The sequence below is a fragment of the Cynocephalus volans genome, chromosome 17, assembly GCF_027409185.1.
Source record: "Cynocephalus volans isolate mCynVol1 chromosome 17, mCynVol1.pri, whole genome shotgun sequence".
Lineage (NCBI taxonomy): Eukaryota > Metazoa > Chordata > Mammalia > Dermoptera > Cynocephalidae > Cynocephalus > Cynocephalus volans.
Genome location: NC_084476.1, coordinates 41438269 through 41458303, shown reverse-complemented (window position 1 = coordinate 41458303; position 20035 = coordinate 41438269). Strand labels below are relative to the sequence as shown.

The 20035-nt window shown below is 44.8% G+C and overlaps 1 protein-coding gene across 2 annotated transcripts; it reads left to right on the top strand.

Annotated features, from left to right (window-relative positions):
* The first annotated feature begins 14914 nt into the window (after positions 1-14914).
* TESK1 (testis associated actin remodelling kinase 1) lies at positions 14915-19605 on the top strand. Of its 2 annotated transcripts, XM_063082281.1 has the most exons (10): positions 14915-15410; positions 15549-15670; positions 15804-15852; positions 16388-16534; positions 16869-16951; positions 17121-17211; positions 17477-17560; positions 17713-17802; positions 17944-18058; positions 18427-19605. In XM_063082281.1, exons 1-10 carry the CDS (start codon positions 15192-15194, stop codon positions 19311-19313), a joined length of 1887 nt encoding a protein of 628 aa, XP_062938351.1. In that variant the 5' UTR covers positions 14915-15191; the 3' UTR covers positions 19314-19605. The 2 variants fall into 2 exon arrangements, with proteins under 2 accessions (XP_062938351.1, XP_062938352.1); XM_063082282.1 differs by lacking the exons at positions 14915-15410; positions 15549-15670; positions 15804-15852 and adding an exon at positions 15859-15950.
* The last annotated feature ends 430 nt before the right edge of the window (positions 19606-20035 follow it).

The window sequence follows — 20035 nt, the reverse complement described above, 5'->3', positions numbered from 1 at the left end:
TACAGAACATTCCACCCAACAACCTCAGAATATTCATTCTTCTCATCAGCACATGGATCATTCTCCAGGATAGATCACATATTAGGTCACAAATCAAGTCTCAATAAATTCAAAAAAATTGGAATTATCCCATGTATCTTCTCAGACCACAATGGATTAAAACTAGAAATTAATAACAAACAAAACTCTGGAAACTATGCAAACACATGGAAATTAAACAGCATTCTACTTAATGACATATGGGTCCAAGAAGAAATCAAGCAGGAAATCAAAAAGTTTATTGAAACTAATGAAAACAATGATACATCATACCAAAACCTGTGGGATACTGCAAAAGCAGTATTGAGGGGAAAATTTATTGCATTAAATGCTCACTTCAGAAGAATGGAAAGATGGCAAGTGAACAACCTAACACTTCACCTTAAAGAACTAGAAAAACAAGAACAATCCAATCCTAAAGTTAGCAGACGGAAAGAAATCATTAAGATCAGAGCAGAACTGAATGAAATTGAAAACCAAAAAACAATTCAAAAGATCAACGAATCAAAAAGTTGGTTTTTTGAAAAGATAAATAAAATTGACAAACCATTAGCATGGCTAACAAAAAAAAGAAGAGAGAAGACTCAAATAACAAAAATTAGAAATGAAAAAGGCGATATTACAACTGATTCATCTGAAATACAAGGAATCATTCGAGACTACTATAAACAACTATACGCCAACAAATTTGAAAATCTGGAGGAAATGGATAAATTTCTGGACACACACAAGCTCCCAAAACTGAACCGTGAAGACGTAGAAAATTTGAACAGACCAATAACAATAAAGGAGATTGAAGCTGTTATCAGAAGGCTCCCAACAAAGAAAAGCCCAGGACCAGATGGATTCACAGCAGAATTTTACCAAACATTCAAAGAGGAATTGACACCGATTCTTTACAAACTATTCCAAAAGATTGAAACGGACGCAAATCTCCCAAACTCATTCTATGAAGCAAACATCATCCTGATACCGAAACCAGGTAAAGATATAACCAAAAAAGAAAACTACAGGCCGATATCCTTGATGAATATAGATGCAAAAATCCTCACTAAAATACTAGCAAACAGAATACAGCAACACATACGAAAAATTATTCATCATGATCAAGTGGGATTCATCCCAGGGATGCAAGGTTGGTTCAACATACGCAAATCAATAAATGTGATACACCATATTAATAAACTCAAACACCAGGACCATATGATCATCTCTATAGATGCTGAAAAAGCATTTGATAAAGTTCAGCACTCATTCATGACAAAGACCCTCTATAAGTTAGGTATAGAGGGAAAGTATCTCAACATAATTAAAGCCATATATGACAAACCCACTGCCAATATCATCCTGAATGGGGAAAAGCTGAAAGCTTTTCCTTTAAGAACAGGCACTAGACAAGGATGCCCACTCTCACCACTCCTATTCAACATAGTGTTGGAAGTACTAGCCAGAGCAATCAGAGAAGAGAAGGAAATAAAGGGCATCCAGATTGGAAAAGATGAAGTCAAACTGTCCCTGTTTGCAGATGACATGATCCTATATATCGAACAGCCTAAAACCTCTACAAAAAAACTCTTGGAATTGATAAATGATTTCAGCACAGTAGCAGGATACAAAATCAACACACAAAAATCAGTAGCATTTCTTTTCTCCAATAGTGAACATGCAGAAGGAGAAATCAAGAAAGCCTGCCCATTTACAATAGCCACCAAAAAAATAAAATACTTAGGAATTGAGTTAACCAAGGAGGTGAAAAATCTCTATAATGAGAACTACAAACCACTGCTGAGAGAAATTAGAGAGGATACAAGAAGATGGAAAGATATTCCATGCTCTTGGATTGGAAGAATCAACATAGTGAAAATGTCCATACTACCCAAAGTGATATACAAATTCAATGCAATCCCCATCAAAATTCCAAAGACATTTTTCTCAGAAATGGAAAAAACTATTCAGACATTTATATGGAACAATAAAAGACCACGAATAGCCAAAGCAATGCTCAGCAAAAAAAATAAAGCTGGAGGCATAACACTACCTGACTTTAAGCTATACTACAAAGCTATAATAACCAAAACAGTATGGTACTGGCATAAAAACAGACACACTGACCAATGGAATAGAATAGAGAATCCAGAAATCAACCCACACACTTACTGCCATCTGATCTTTGACAAAGGCACCAAGCCTATTCACTGGGGAAGGGACTGCCTCTTCAGCAAGTGGTGTTGGGATAACTGGATATCGATATGCAGGAGAATGAAACTAGATCCATACCTCTCACCGTATACTAAAATCAACTCAAAATGGATTAAGGATTTAAATATACACCCTGAGACAATAAAACTTCTTAAAGAAAACATAGGGGAAACACTTCAGGAAATAGGACTGGGCACAGACTTCATGAATACGACCCCAAAAGCACGGGCAACCAAAGGAAAAATAAACAAATGGGATTATATCAAACTAAAAAGCTTCTGCACAGCAAAAGAAACAATTAAAAGAGTTAAAAGACAACCAACAGAGTGGGAGAAAATATTTGCAAAATATACATCTGACAAAGGATTAATATCCAGAATATATAAGGAACTCAAACAACTTTACAAGAAGAAAACAAGCAACCCAATTAAAAAATGGGCAAAAGAGCTAAGTAGGCATTTCTCTAAGGAAGATATCCAAATGGCCAACAGACATATGAAAAAATGCTCAACATCACTCAGCATCCGGGAAATGCAAATCAAAACCACATTGAGATACCATCTAACCCCAGTTAGGATGGCTAAAATCCAAAAGACTATGAACGATAAATGCTGGCGAGGCTGCGGAGAAAAAGGAACTCTCATACATTGTTGGTGGGACTGCAAAATGGTGCAGCCTCTATGGAAAATGGTATGGAGGTTCCTTAAACAATTGCAAATAGATCTACCATACGACCCAGCCATCCCACTGCTGGGAATATACCCAGAGGAATGGAAATCATCAAGTCGAAGGTATACCTGTTCCCCAATGTTCATCGCAGCACTCTTTACAATAGCCAAGAGATGGAACCAGCCCAAATGCCCATCATCAGATGAGTGGATACGGAAAATGTGGTACATCTACACAATGGAATACTACTCAGCTATAAAAACGAATGAAATACTGCCATTTGCAACAACATGGATGGACCTTGAGAGAATTATATTAAGTGAAACAAGTCAGGCACAGAAAGAGAAATACCACATGTTCTCACTTATTGGAGGGAGCTAAACATTAATATATAAATTCACACACACACATACACACACACACACACAAATCGGGGGGGGGAGGGAAGAAGATATAACAACCACAATTACTTGAAGTTGATACAACAAGCAAACAGAAAGGACATTGTTGGGGGGGAGGGGGGGGAGGGAGAAGGGAGGGAGGTTTTGGTGATGGGGAGCATTAATCAGCTACAATGTATATCGACAAAATAAAATTTTAAAAAATAAATAAATAAATAAATAAATAAATAAATAAATAAATAAATAAATAAAAGTAAAAAAAAAAAAAAAAAAAAAAAAAAAAAACTAAAGGGCCGACCCCGTGGTGCACTCGAGAGAGTGTGGCGCTGGGAGCGCAGCAGCGCTCCCGCCGCGGGTTCAGACCCTATATAGGGATGGCCGCTGCGCTCACTGGCTGAGCGTGGTGCGGCCGGTCACAGAAAAGACAAAAAAATAAAATAAAAATAAAAATAAAAATAATAAATAAAGATGCAACAAAACTTCATAAAAAGGAAAGCACGGGAAGGATAAACACGGGTTTCAGGTGCTTTCCTTGAGACAAAATGGATTGGAAAGGGGGAACTGTATGGCTAGATAGGTTATTGTCAAAATTTCAGTTTCTATGTGGGATTGTGGTTTCATAAATGCTTATTATCACTCATTATAACAAATAAAGCATGGACCAGTGATGAGAGTGTGTCATAAACCAAAGATTATGATAACCCAACACTATGTGTTTGAGGTCCAAAGAGGTGGGAGTGGGGGTGGAGGGAATCCAAGTAGAAATAATCGAGAACAGTAGGATATGGCTGGATCGAAGGAGTGGCACAGTCTCTTTTGGCCTTTTTAGACGTATAACATTCTTCAAATCCACAAGGGTCGGTATTCATTTATTCACCCTACTAACATATTAAATCTCTCTGCTGGGCAATAACCTTATGGTGGATATGGAAATGAACAGATGAATAAGACATAATTCCTGACCACAATGATTTTACAATTTTAAAGACAAGACAGAGCTACAGAGAAAGGAATAATAAAATAAAAGCCACAATGGAGATTTAAACAAAAACAACTGACCTTACAACAGGCCACAAAGAAAAATCTCAATTCTAACAAGCACAAATTAGCCACATTTTCTCACACAAACACAATAAACCTGTAAATGAAAAATGTAAAAATTAGGTTGAAAAACAACACAGACATTTTTAAATGTCCTCTTACCTATTGGGGCAAAGAAAAATATTGCAGTTACACACCATCATTTATAAATAACATGAAAATTCAACCAAAGCTGAAGTCAGAGGTCATTTTTAGCCTCAAATGCATACAGCAGTCCCCACTTATCCTCAGGGATCTGTTCCAAGACCCCCAGTGGATGTTTGAAGCCATGGGTAGCACTGAATCCTGTATACACTTTTTCTTTATACGTGTATACCTGTGATAAAGTTCAATTTATAAATTAGGCACCATAAGAGATTAACAATAACTAAAAATAAAATAGAACAATTATACTGTATTAAAAGTTATATGAGTGTGGTCTCTCTCTCACAAAATACCTTATTATACAGTACTCACCCTTCCTTTGATGCAGTGAGATGATACAATGCCTATGTGATGAGATGAAGTGAGATGAATGTCGGAGGCATGGTGACATGGCCTTAGGCTGCTATTAATCTTCGGATGATAAGTCAGAAAGAGGATCATTGTCTCCTTCAGGTGATCCTGGATCACTAAGCCATGACGATGTCAATGGTTGGCTGTTAGGAACACAGGAAGTCGATGACTAAGGGTCAGTAATGTATACAGCCCCTTAGATACATGGGATAAAGGGATGATTCATCCAGGACTGGATGGAGCAAGACATGCCGGCATGAGATTTCACCATGCTACTCAGAACAGAGAGAGATTTAAAACTTAAAAACTGTTTATTTCTGGGATTTTCCATTTAATATTTTCAAACCCTGGTTGACTGCGGGTAACTGAGATCACAAAAAGTGAGACCATGGGTAAGGAGGGACTGCTCTACTGGCATTGTGATTAAGAAGGTTGATCCCGGCTCCATCCCTTACTAGCTGTACAACCTTGGGCAAATTAGTAAGCCTCTCTGTCTCTTTTTCCCTCATCTATAAAATGGGAATAGTGATAATGTAAGGATGAACTTAAATGGTATATGTAAACCAAAACGGTTGCTGGCCCCTAATGCACTGTCAATGTTATTATTAAACAAGTGTCTAGTGGGAGCTGTTTCGTTCTAAGAAACAGTTGCCTACTCTTGCTGGCCAAAGTGGAGACAGAGGGCCAAGAGTGGAAGGAAGAGAGGATATCTTTGGGATGAACAGACTTCATGGGTATCCAGGGAAGGAACTATAGCCTGCTGTACAGCCCGGCCTCGTGAAAACTGGAATTGAGAACTTGAGTGCTAACAAGAGCTAAGGCTCTTCACTCTCACCCCAGGGCCATGTGCTTCTCTCTACTCATCTGCTCACTCCTCTGTCTGTCGCTGTCTCTGTCTGTCTGTCTCTTTCTCCTTCTCAAATGGATTTGTCACTATTAGTTTCTACTCCCTCACAACTTTGGTGTACAAGTGGCTCATCAGGAAATCTCTGCGCCCACCCCCACCACTTCTCCACCATCTCTACAACAGTGATGTCTTAAGCAGAGTGTGCTTCAGAATTACCCACAGTGACTTTCCAAAATATCCGTGCCTAGTGTTTTTGCAAATTATTCTGGGAATCGGGCCCTGACATCTGTATTTTTAAATCTTTTTAATGTGTAAGAAAAAAATCAAACCTATAGAAAAGTTCCAAAATATAAACATCACTAAGATTTACCAATTGTTAACATTTTGCAACTCAGAAGTATAGTCTTCCATGTGTCCAGGAAGAAAGGAGAAGCAGATACATGTGCGCAGGGAGGGGGTGGCATGTGGTGTAGACTGTGATGGCTTCTGCAGAATATGCTGCCGACAGCCTGGCTAGGCAAACAGGTCTAAAACCAACTAGCCAACTGACTAAGTTAATTAGCTAATAACTAAGCAGTCAACTCAAAAAGCTAGAAAAAGAGGAACATGATAAAGCTGAGGAAAACAGGAGAAACTTATGAAGCTCATGACAGAAACCAGTAAATCAGAAAACAGAAAGACGATGGAACTGATTATTATCAGAGCGATTTAAAACATCGAAATGAGCAATCTGCTGGCAAAGCTAGCCAAGAGAAAGACGATACAAACCCCCTAATGGCATGAGGAAGTGGCTAAAACAGGCAGGTGGGAATTTTTTCTTAATTGTAAAAGAATACTAAGTGAAACTATATAATTAAACTAGAAAGCCTCTGTGAGACTGACTATTGTCTAGGAGAATATAAATCAAATGTAACCCAAAATGATATGGTACACCTGAACAAAATAACCACAGAAGGAATTGAAAAAGTGGTCAAATACATGCCGCCTACCAAAAGACCCACATTCCATTTAATTTACAAAATTAGCATAAACTTAATTCAAGACCTAACAAATTCAAGGCCTAACAGACCTCACACAAGTTGCACAGATGAAAAATCCTAAATAAATAAAACATCCAACCAACAATAGCAACAGGAGGATGACTGCTGTCATTGTCCTCTTTCCTCCAGCCCATGGCAGATTCCCTCTTTCTGAGATCTTCCAAGACAGCACATTTTGAGTGATTTCTGCCAAAGGTTCAGGATGAGGGGAGTGTGGGCAAATGTTCAGCTCTTTATCACCCCCGAATTCAATACCACCCCAATAAGGGCAGATATATCATGTCTCTATCCTATTCATGACTGTATCCCCAGCATCGAGCACAAATGTCTGGCGCATAGTATGAACTAAACAAGTCTAGCAATATTGTCAAAGAATAATATACATTAAGACTAGTGGGATTTATTTCAGATTTCAACAATTATTGAATAGAAAATCTATTAATGCATTTAACATATGAATAAACCACAGGAAATAAAAGCCATTTGGTCACTCTGACATATACTGGGAAAATACTTTACAAATTTAAATATCCACTTATAATTCTTTTTTTTTTTTTTTTTAAAGATGACCAGTAAGGGGATCTTAACCCTTGACTTGGTGTCATCAGCACCACGCTCAGCCATCCCTATATGGGATCCAAGCCTGTGGCCTTGGTGTTATCAGCACCGCACTCTCCTGAATGAGCCACAGGCCGGCCCTATAATTCTTTTTTAAAAAATGATTTTTAGTAAACTAGGAATAGAAACATGTTAAAGAATATTTTAAAAGAATACTTAAAATGAATATTTAAAATAAGCCAATATCCAGGAGAAAAACCACAGCTAGGACTGGCAAATAGATCTCACCTTTTGTACCAAATCCAATTGACTGTGGTCACTTATGGGAATGTTACTGGGGGGTTTCTGAAATAGGGTCATGGCTTAGCAGGAAAAAATGCTAAGAATAATTAATTACGTTTGTCATGGATGCTTGCATGTAGAGGTGACAGTCCTTCACTTCATAAAAGAACCAAGAAAAGATCACTATCACCTTTATTACACAACATTATTCTAGATAATGCATGAAACAAAAATAAGAACATAAATATTAGAAAGGAAGAAAAAAATTATCATCTGCCTGACTACAAAATTCTGAGAAGCAGGTGGCAAACAAGGAGAACTGATGAGTACTGTAAGATGGCTTATTAAATGAAAAATATATTCAAATATCAATAGCTTTATTAGCCAGCATTACCAGTTAGATGGCACATTGGAAGACATCCACTTCTGGCATTATGGCAGAATAGGTGTTCAGAGAATTATCTAAAGCAGTCAAGAATATGTTGTACAGGTCATTGAGGTGTTGGTGGTCTCATACAGAGAAGGGAGTCTTCAAGAACACAACTTCCCCTTAAAAACAACACAAACAAAACAAAAACAATAAAATGTGATTGGGGCTGGAAGGACAGGCAGCATGAAGGAGAGGAGCTATTCTGAGAGCACCCCTTGCTTTGGTGATATTATACCAATAAATGTGCATGGAGGACAATTTGTCCCTAAGGGGTGATAGCAGTCATATCATAAGAGGGGCAGCCCCTGCCATGAAAACACAGCAATTGTCATCTCCTTTAGCCCTAGGATTTGACAATGGCCTCTCCTAAGGAGCTATAACAGTCAGGGAGTGGACTGAATCTTAGGCCAGGGGTGCGGTGGGATAACTGAAGCTGGTATTCCCATGCTAAATTATAATGCTTAAAGAGGGGACTGGGTAGTCCTGGTAGTGGTAACCCCAGTCTACAGCAGAATCAGAAACAAATCCTCCCTGGAGGAAAACTTCCCCAATTTAGACATACAAGACTCCCACAAATTAAAATCAAACAATCACTTCACAATCAAAGATTACCTTACCAAAAAAGCAAGCCACCATGCATGCATGAAGCAGCAGAAACCTCAAACAATAGATTTAGAGCTCCCAAGAACGAAAGATATTACAATGGTAAGATGCAGAATATAGAACCATTTGTATAAAATGTTTTAAGAAATAAAGGTCATAATCACAAACATACACAAGCCCCAAGAAATTATCAGGAATAAATAGGCAAATTTTGAGGGGGAAAAGATCCTTCTAGGAATAAAATGTTGAAATAAATTGAATGCAAGGGTAAAACAGCAGATCAGACTCAGATGAAGAAAGAATTACTTAGGGCCGGCCCGTGGCTCACTCGGGAGAGTGTGGTGCTGATAACACCAAGGCCACGGGTTCGGATCCCATACACGGATGGCCGGTTAGCTCATTGGGTGAACATGTTGCTGACAACACCAAGTCAAGGGTTAAGATCCCCTTACCGGTCATCTTTGAAAAAAAAAAAAAGAAAGAATTACTTAACTGGAAAACAAATCAAAAAAATAACTCAGAATGCAGCAAGGAGATAGAAGGATATAGAAGATACAAAAACGAAATGATGTTAACAGACATGAAGGGAAGAATGAAAAGTTCTAACACATATCTAACCAGAGTCCCAAATAAAGAGAATAGAATTAAGGACAGGCAACATACAAAGTGAGAAGGGGTGTACATCTGCTAGAACTCAGGTCCAAAACATTGTAGTGAAACTGAAAAATACCAAAGGCAAAGAAAAGGTCTTAAAAAAGCAATAGAAACTTCCATTTCCAGTATTGTAGTTTAACTAATTAGCTTGACTAATGCTCTCACTGAAAAATGAAAATGCTGATAAACTAGTTATAAAATAAAGTTATAACTGGTAAGATAATTATAAAATATCATAAAATATTTTTTAATGCATAGATGAGCTTTTAAGAAGTAGGAGACCACACAGATGAACCTGAAGCACATTAGGATAAGTTGATAAGTGAAACAAGCCACACATAGAAGAACAAATATTACATGATGCCACTTAGATGAGGAACCTAAAACAGTCAAACTCATAGAAGCAGAGAGGAGAATGGTGATAACCAGGAGCTGGAGAAAGAGAGAAAGGGGAAGGTGTTAGTCAAAGGGTACAAAGTTTCAGTTATGCAAGAAGAATAAGTCCTAGAGATCTACTATACAACATAGTACTTATAATTAACAATATTGTATTGCATACTTAAAAATTTGCTAGAGAGTAGATCTTTTCTTTTTCTCTCCCTTATGATCTTCTAAGATGCTAATAAACTAAAAGAGGATAGATCTGATGTTAAGTGTTATCACTAAATAAATTAAATAAATAAATAGTGCAGGAGGAAACTTTTGGAGGTGATGGATGTGTATATAGCATTGATTGTGATGATGGTTTCATTGGTGTATACTTTCCTCCAAATTCATCAAGTCGCATACAAGAAATATGTATAGATTTTTGTATGCTGATCATACCTCAATAAAGTGGTTTTTTTAAAAAGCAGGAAAATCATCAGAAGCCAAAGTCTAGGCAAAGAATGGAAGCCAGTTTTGTCTCAATGGTGTTTGCAAGTCACATGAACTTTAGGTTCATTTTCACAGATTCATGAAGTACAGAAAAAAGGAGAAAAAACTCAGTGGCCACCCAAGGTGGAAAGTCTAATAGAAAACTTCCTGCATAAATCTGGCATGCTCAATGACCTGCCTCTTAGTCTTAAGGTGAAGTAGAAATTAACCTGCACCCATCCCCTTTGTCAGGGGACTACAAGGAAAACTGCCTATCTCAAAACTTGGAAGTGGAAAAGAGGGGCATATCTCTCCTGAAAATACATAATTACAAGCTGGCTCGTACATGATTTTGCAGATGGAATTTACTCTACCTGAGCAGTATGAAGTACTATCAAGATAAAATTTCAGTTTAAAGTAATTCTAAACTGGTAATGTACCTAAGGACCCTGGAAAATGTAAACAAAAATCCTCGCTGGAAGAACCCAGCTTCAATTCAAGGCAAAAAAAAAGAATTCCAATAGATAAAAAAAAATTGCAGAACATACAAGGAAGCAAGCACATCACATATGTGTTAAATTATGAGTTCATAATTGTACTAAAAATAAGCCCTTATTGGTCAACTTTGGAAGATGCTAGGGAACAAACTCCTTACTTTGAAAGCTAGTAAAATAAAAGAAAAACAATCAAACTTTTATCCTGCCTTTCCTGTGAAATACAGCTCTGGTTAACAAATAGTTAATGTGGAAACGTTTCTCTTTATAGAAGTATTCTACCTAATTTAAAAGAAAGGAATGATAGAATAGGAATGTTATTTCCTAACTCTTCTATTAATGAACCCAGATCAGTGATTCTCAATCAGGGACAATGTTGCCCCTTCTCCCAGGGGACAATTGGCAATGTCCAGAGGCATTTTTGTTTGTCACATGAGGAAGATAGGCTGCTACTGGCACCCAGTCGGTAGAGGTTAGGGAGGCTGCTAAACATCCTACAATGCACAGGACTGCCTCCTACAATAAAGAATTATCCAGCCCCAAATGTCAATAGTGCCAGGGTTGAGAAATCTGGGTGTAGACAATGATCACCATAAATTACTAACATCACAAAAATACCCACCATTGTATACCTCCTGATAGAAGTACTAAAACCAAATATAAATTAGTTTTACCAAAATAACCAAATCTAAATCTGATTAAGCCTCTAAACACCAATTTCCATGAAATAGAGGGGACTGTGGGACATGCTAAATTACACCAGAAGGAGCTCAGCAAAATTCAGACTTTGAGAAACTCCATAAGACAAATGACCTGGTTTCTAAGAAAAAAAGTAAGGGAAAAAAGATGAAGGATGGACTTAAAGACTTAAAAAGATTTAAAAGACATATCAGCTGCAAAATATGGACCTTATTTAGATTTTGATTCAAATAAACAATTTTTAAAAACCAAACATAAGACAACAACAGGGAAAATGTGAACAACTGGATACTTGGTGATACTAAGGAATTACTGTTCTTATTTTAGGTGTGACAATGATGCTGTGATTTTGTTTTAAAAAAGAATCCTGAGGGCCGAGCCCGTGGCGCACTCGGTAGAGTGCTGCGCTGGGAGCGCGGCGACCGGTGCACTCACTGGCTGAGTGCCGGTCACGAAAACGACAAAAAAAAATAAGTAAATAAAATAATTTAAAAAAAAAAAAAAAAAAAGAATCCTGAGGCCGGCCCGTGGCTCACTTGGGAGAGTGTGGTGCTGACAACACCAAGTCAAGGGTTAAGATCCCCTTACCGGTCATCTTTAAAAGTAAAATAAAATAAAATAAAAAATAATCCTTATCTTTTAGAGATAGCATAATGAAATATTTACTAATGAAATGGTATAATGTCAGAAATATGCACCAAATAATTGGGTGGGGGGAGTGGACAGTGGTATAGATGAGACAAGACTGGCCATAAAGAGCTCATTGAAAAATCACTGACATAGAAGGTGCATAAAAGCAGGTACTTTCACCTTGACCAGGTCACATATGGCAATGGTACAACTGAGACATGGGTAAGTGATTCTGCAATATGTGTCATCCATAAAATCGATTTACTAACCCAAGGTAAATAAGGCATCATTATCCTATTTTCTGGTTTTTTTATATACATATGTGTGTGACATCTTCCATCACAAAAAGTTTTAAAAACAGCAACAACAAAAGGATCCTCTAATAGCTTAATTCAACGGACATTTAAAACTACTTATTTTAGCAGACATCCCCCCCGTACTGTTTAATGCTGTTCTTTACTCCACTTTTACTAAACTCTCAATTCCTTGGATTCCATGGTACCACACTCTTCAGATTCTCTTTCTACTTTTCAGCTTGTTTCTTCTCAGTCTCTTTCATGGACTTCTCTTGCTCTTACCCACCCTTTAATGTTGGTGTTCCCTGGGACTCCATTGTCAGCCTATGTCTCCCTCTATATATCCTACCTGGATGATGGCATCACCCCTTTCCTTATGACAATCATCTATCTTCCACCCACCCCAACCTTTCCTCCTCCAGGATTTTTTATTTTGGTTGATGTCACCCAGTCATCTAAGCTAGAAACTTAAAAACTATCCTAGCTGATGCACTTTCTCTCCATAGGGATGACTGATTTCGGATACTATCAATCAGCAAGACTTCCCATGTTACCTCCCATATTAGTTGAGTGTTTCCTCTTCTTTATTATCCCTATACCAGTTCAGTCCCTCATCCTCTCCTGACTGACCCACTCCTAATTAGTCTCCCTGCCTCCATAGAACCACCACAATGGTCTTTCTAAGACAGACAATAGCTCTTCCGCTTGGAATTACTATCACCAACTACAGTAATTCTCAAACTTGGATAAAGCATCAGAAATCAGTATTGATTCTCAAAATGAGGCATAAATTCCTAGTATTTATAAATCTTTTACAACTAAAGAAAACAAATTCACAAATTAAATACTTGTAGATGTTAACGTGAACTTAATGTGATGAATGAACGTGCACAGAGAGACCAAATGCCTCTGGAAAAATGAACATGATGCACGTGCCTCAGGCAGAGGTTGTTCTCAGATGGGCCTGTCTCCACTGGTTCTGGAAGGACTGAATGTCTCCCGTTCTTCTCTCTTCTAACTTGTGCCATACCTTCCCTTGTACGGTGCACAGCATCTCGACCCTAACGCATCATTTACTAGTTAAGACCGCCTTTATCCTTTTCTCACTAGCCCTTGACAAGTAAATATACTTCTTTGTTCCAACTCTCATAAACGCGTGACAGGACTCACGCAATGCGGACTATGCTTATATTAATTTTCTTTTTAGCTTATCACAGAAATAAAAATACAGCACTTTAAAACTCCTGAAGAGAACTCAGCCTTGCTCCCTCCAGCTCGCTCAGCCTGTCTCCGCTCCCGAGGCCCGCAGCTTCCACTCCCGCCGCTCTCCATTCCGCCGCTAGGTGGCAGGGCGGCTCACCGACCCCCGAAACCGCTGGCCCGGGAGCCGACCTCCGGCATCCAGTGACGTCACCCACCCGTGGCGATGATTGGCTATTTCGCCGTTGACCCGGGGGGGAGGAGCCAGCGGCAGAACCCGAAGCGTCGGGTACAGCGGCCTCATAGTGTCTCGAGACTGTGCGTGCGCATTCACGACCTCGCGCCACCTGCGGCTCCTCCTCCGGCCTGAGGGGGCAGACCGGGTTCTTAAGTGATGGAGGGCGGAACCTGCTGAGAGGGGTCACACTGATAAGGGCTGGGCCACACTCAGGGGAGGAGTCACCTTGAAAGGTGGGGTCACAATGACTGTTGGAGTCACTCTGAGAGGCGGGGTCTCACTGCGTGGGAGGGACACAGAGGAGGGGGTACAGAACTGAGGGATTCTGGTACACACTGATGGTGGCAATGTCATACTGAGGAAAGTCCCCCAGAAGGGGAGGAGTCTCACTGAGGAAAAGGGGGGTCTTAGAGGGAAAACGTTCCTTGAGGGGACGGGGTCTTGCTGAGGGGTGGGGTCTCGCGTAAGGAGGGGCTTCCCTGCAGGTGGAGGCCTCTCTCTAAAGAGAGAGGGTCATTTGCACAAAATAGAGGGGGGTCCGGGTGGGTGGTTATGGGCGGAGGCACTGCAATCTGCACTTTATTCGGGGCAGGTGGGATGGAGTGAGGAGTCGGGGCCAAGCCAGGGATGGGCCGGCAAAGGGCTTCCTACAGCCGTCGGGTGTCATAGCCGTCCAGGAAGGCAGGAGGTGTTTGAGCGTCCAGAGGTTTAAGGTGTAGGGGTCCAAGAGAGCTGGTAAATGAGCAGGCTGGCCTGGGGCGCAGGCCGACAAGGTGGACAGGCTGCTGGGCTACCTCCGACTGCAGCTGGGCCTGGGCTTCCCAGGCCCGGGGCGGCTTCCTGAGCCCCGCCTTCAACGGACTGTGACCTGAGTTCTCCGGGGGCATCTAAAAGACGTTTAGAGCTTCACGTACGAACAATCAGCCCTTAACTCCCGTCGGTTATTCAAGCGCGGGCCTGAACTTATTTGACCCCGGCGCCCCGGACTCGCTCGCCTGGGGCGTCGGGGCCTCCGGTGGGGTGCGTACCTGAGGGGGCGTGGCCGCTGCCCGGAGGCCGGGCTCGAAGGAGTTAAGCCGAGGCCCGGCCCCGCCCCGCCCCCGGCAGGCCGCCGAGCCTGAGCCCCAGCGGCTGAGCGGAGCAGCCGCCGCCCGCCCGCCTCCGCCCGCGGGGAGCCCGCCCGCCCGCCCGCCGGCGCCCGGGAGCGCCGCGGCCGCCACCTCCCGGCAGCGGCCCAGGCCCAGGCCCTGCGCAGAACGGAGTGGAGCGGCGTCCACCCCGGCCCAGCAAACCGGCGCGGCGGGGGTGGGCCCAGGACCTTCCGCGGATCTTCCATTCTCAGGGCGGGAGCGGGAGTCCCGGTGCCCCGGATCGGGCTGGGCCCGCGCCCATGGCGAGCGCGGCCTGCCCGGGCCCTGGGGACCCTGCCATGTGAGGCAGGCTCGGGCTGGGGGCCCGGCCATGGCCGGGGAACGGCCCCCACTGCGGGGCCCTGGGCCGGGGCCCGGAGAGGCGCCGGGGGAGGGGCCCCCGGGGCCGGGGGGCGCGGGCGGAGGCCCAGGCCGGGGCCGCCCCTCCTCCTACCGGGCTCTCCGCAGCGCCGTGTCCAGCCTGGCGCGTGTGGACGATTTCCACTGCGCCGAGAAGATCGGGGCCGGCTTCTTCTCTGAGGTCTACAAGGTAGGACCCGCAGAGAGGGCAGAGGGGCGGGACCGAGTTTTCGACCGGAGGCTGTAGCTAGGGGACTCGGCTCGCTCGAGGGGAAGAAGGCCGAGACCCGGGCCTGACCTGCCAGGCACTCGCCCCTGCCGCCCCCAGGTTCGGCACCGACAGTCAGGGCAAGTCATGGTGCTGAAGATGAACAGGCTCCCCAGTAACCGGGGCAACACGCTACGGGAGGTGCAGCTGATGAACCGGCTCCGGCACCCTAACATCCTAAGGTGAACGGCCCAGCCTCTTGCTGGGCAGCTTGCTGCACGGGAGGGAAAGGGAGAGATCCCGCGGGAAAAGTGGGAACTGAGGGGGGGCCTGGGCTCTTACAGCTAACCCTCCTATCTTCCCTGTCTCTTCCAGGTTTATGGGTGTCTGTGTGCACCAGGGGCAGCTGCACGCTCTTACAGAGGTGAGGATAGGCCAGGAATGGGGCAACCCCACCACCACCAAGGAGAAAGGGGGTCAGCAGGCCTGGTGGATCTACTGAAGAATTATGAGAGGCAGCAGGTCCTCCTCCCTGGGGAGGCTTACCTGAACTTCCCTTTGGGCAAACCTCATATAAGAGGCCTCAGCTGGTCTCATTCTCTGTATCCCCTAGAACAGTGCTAACTAGTAGAACTTTCTGCAGTGATGGAAATGTTCTATATCTGTGCTGTCCAATACAGTAGCCACTAACCACATGTAGCTAGGCTAGAGCATTGGAAATGTGGCCAATGTGCTGGGGAACTGAATGTTTAATTATATTTAAATTTAAATAGTTGCACACAGCTATTGGCTACTGTATTGGACAGGACAGCCCTAGAATATAAATGGAGAACTCTAGAGCACAGAATCACCCTTCTGACCTTTGCGATCCTCCTGAGTGATCCTTGGCTTATAAGTGGAAGACCTGGAATACAGACTGAAGCCTTGACATTCATTCCCCTTCTCCTCCTATGCCCTAGTATATGAATGGGGGGACCCTGGAACAGCTGGTCAGCTCTCCAGAACCCCTGTCCTGGCCTGTCCGGCTCCGCCTAGCTCTGGACATTGCTCGAGGCCTGCGGTACCTACATGCCAAAGGTGTATTCCACCGAGACCTCACATCCAAGGTAGGCTGGCCAGATGGGTGAGGGCATGAAAGTGGGGGTTGAGACTATTAGGTTGTAACTGGCCCATGAATGTTGGAATATAGATAACAGATTATATTAGGATGTTGGAGTGGCAAGGCATTGCCGGGGGACTGCAGTGAGGGAAGTGCCCTAAGGGATTGGTATCACACTGGTTTGGAGTGTTAGATTATGTTGCAATACTGGGATGCATTGAGAATTGGGAGATCAGAGAGGGCTGGGGTTATGCTGGAGTGACAGGGCATTGGGGCCGTATATCAGGAGACCAGAGAGCAAAAGGTGATGTGTTTCTGGGGATGCTGTATGTGTGTGTCAGAACTGTCTGGTCCGACGGGAAGACCAAGGCTTCACAGCTGTCGTGGGTGACTTCGGGCTGGCTGAAAAGATTCCTGTGTATAGGTGAGGTGAATACCCCTGTTCCCCCCAAATGTCCTGGGTTTCCCCCCAGTTTTATCTGAGTAAATCCCCCAGGGACGTTTCCCTTGGAGTGGGGAGGGAGCTCACCTCATCCCCTTTTGCCTGGGGGGGATGCCTGAATGGGATGTTTCTAACCACCCTGCCCCTGCAGGGAAGGGGCAAGGAAGGAGCCATTGGCTGTGGTGGGTTCCCCATACTGGATGGCTCCAGAAGTGTTGCGGGGTGAGCTGTATGATGAGAAGGTAAGACATCAGTCCTTCAGATCCCCAAGGCCTTCCACAAGACCCTTGAGATACTCTCATAAGGCCCCATCCCAACAACAACCCTACCAGATATTCAAGAGCCCTCAAGATCCCCCTAGGCCCTCACAGGCACCTTCCAACACATGAAAACTGTCTGATCCCTCCACCCCACCCACCCCCAACTAATTCTGACATATTCTAGCAAAATTCTGAAATGACAACTGTCGATTTCTCCCCCCTAAACATTATTATCTCCTACCCTCAGGCTGATGTCTTTGCCTTTGGGATTGTCCTCTGTGAGCTCATCGCCCGAGTACCTGCGGACCCTGACTACCTACCCCGTACAGAGGTAAACGTCTCTAGGTTTTAAAAGGAAGGAGAACTCTGTACTAGGTGGCTCATAACCAAGGAAGGTTCTCTGCAGGTTGAGGTCCTGATTGGGGGGCGGAAAGAGAACCCAAGGAAGGCTGACTTGGAGGCCCCTCCTCTCTGTCCCCACAGGACTTTGGCCTGGATGTGCCTGCTTTCCGAACCCTGGTAGGGGATGACTGCCCACTGCCTTTCCTGCTCCTGGCCATCCACTGCTGCAGCGTAAGAGCCTCACTCTCTGCCCCTGTCCCCACCCCATCCATGAACTGACAAGGATGCCCTATGGGTCCCAGGTGACAGGAGGAAAACTCAGGAACCCTCTTTCCGAGCACTGAATGAAACTGCCCTGTCTCTGCCCATCAGATGGAACCCAGTGCCCGTGCCCCCTTCACCGAAATCACCCAGCACCTGGAATGGATCCTGGAGCAGCTGCCTGAGCTAGCCCCTCTCACCAGGACTTCCCTGACCCACAATCAGGGTAAGTGAGCATGACCTTGACCCAACTGAAGTCCTTTTGCCTCTCTCCTCCTTAGAACTCAGAGAATTATCTGGGGGAGGCTAAGTATATTTATTAGTAGAGAAGGCTGAGCGTTGGGGTGGGGTGGGGTGGGGTAGGGTGGGAGGACATGTCAAAGAAGGTAGTTTTCTAATGCTGGAGCCTGAGGGAGGGGAGAAAGGAAAGGAGAGGGGAAAAGGGCCTGGAAGTGATATTCCTTCTTTCCAAAGCACCCTGTGGGACTCCCTTTTCTAAGCTCTAGTCCCACCAGTCTCCTGGAGAATAATGAGGCCCTCAATAAGTTATGATCAAATGCTGAGAACAGTGATCACAGACTTCTTTGTCTACAGGGTCTGTTCCAAGAAGGGGTCCCTCTGCCACACTTCCCAGGCCAGACCCCCGGCTCTCCCGAAGCCGGTCAGACCTCTTCCTGCCCCCATCACCAGAATCACCCCCCAACTGGGGGGACAATCTGACTCGAGTCAACCCCTTCTCACTACGGGAAGACCTCAGGGGTGGCAAGATCAAGCTTCTGGACACACCCAGCAAGCCAGTCATCCCCCTGCCCCTTGTAGCACCATCACTACTGCCCTCTACCCAGCTGCCCTTGGTGACTACTCCAGAGATGCTGGTCCAGCCTGGGACACCTGCCCGCCGCTGTCGCTCACTACCCTCGTCCCCTGAGCTCCCCCGACGTATGGAGACAGCACTGCCAGGTCCTGGCCCTCCACCTGTGGGGCCCTCGGCTGAAGAGAAGATGGAGTGTGAGGGCAGCAGCCCTGAGCCAGAACCCCCAGGACCATCTCCCCGGCTGCCCCTGGCTGTGGCCACAGACAACTTCATCAGCACTTGTTCCTCGGCCTCCCAACCCTGGTCCCCTAGATCAGTACCTCCCCTCAACAACAACCCCCCAGCTGTGGTGGTAAACTCCCCACAAGGTTGGGCTGGGGAGCCCTGGAACCGGGCCCAACATAGCCTACCCCGGGCGGCAGCCCTGGAACGGACAGAACCCTCGCCACCCACTTCAGTTCCTCGGGAGCCCGATGAGGGGCTGCCCTGTCCTGGCTGCTGCCTGGGCCCCTTCAGCTTCGGCTTTCTGTCCATGTGCCCCCGCCCCACACCAGCTGTTGCCCGCTACCGCAACCTGAACTGTGAGGCGGGCAGTCTCCTCTGCCACCGAGGGCACCATGCCAAGCCACCCACGCCCAGCCTGCAGCTGCCTGGGGCACGCTCTTAGCAGTGGGGCCTGCAACTCTGGCCTTCAGGACACCCCATGAGGACAGAGCGCACTTGCTGGACAGTGCCAGCCCCAGATGGGCTGACTGACTTCTCTCCCCAACTTTTCTCCCCGTATATGGGAGCCTCAGCATGGACTCGAGAGACAGAGCACTTCCTGTCCAATCCCTGGGCTCGCTCTTCTGTGGGGATCACTGAACCAGTCACAGCATTGCTGACACACAAGACTAACACGTGCAAATTATTTAAAAATATTTCAATAAAACTGCCTGGCTGGCTCCGGGCTGCCCCTATCCACTCAGCCCATGCGCCCTCCTCCCCCCATTCCCATTCCACTATGGGAGGTTCTTGGGGGAGGCCAAAGTCCCTTATAGAGGCTTCTTCACCCTTTTCCCAGGAGCAGTCCAGTCTCTGGGACAGGGCTTCATGCAGGCAGCAGGCTGGCTAGAAGTGTCAGGCATGGATCAGCCCTTGGCTGGGCACTGCCCAGAGTGAGGGACTCCTGGGGGGAGATGATCTTAGGACCTGTAGACCACAGGTTAGGTCTGAGGGATGCAGGTACTTGCTGGTATGAGTATCTGAAAGAGTAAAGCATCGGTGAGCTCCACAGTTGATTGTCACTAAACCTTCATCCAGCTCACCCCTTCTCCCCAATTCTCTGAACAGCCACATCACCAGCCTCCCTTCAGTTCTGAGCTTTACCTGCTCCTCCCTCTGTCCAAC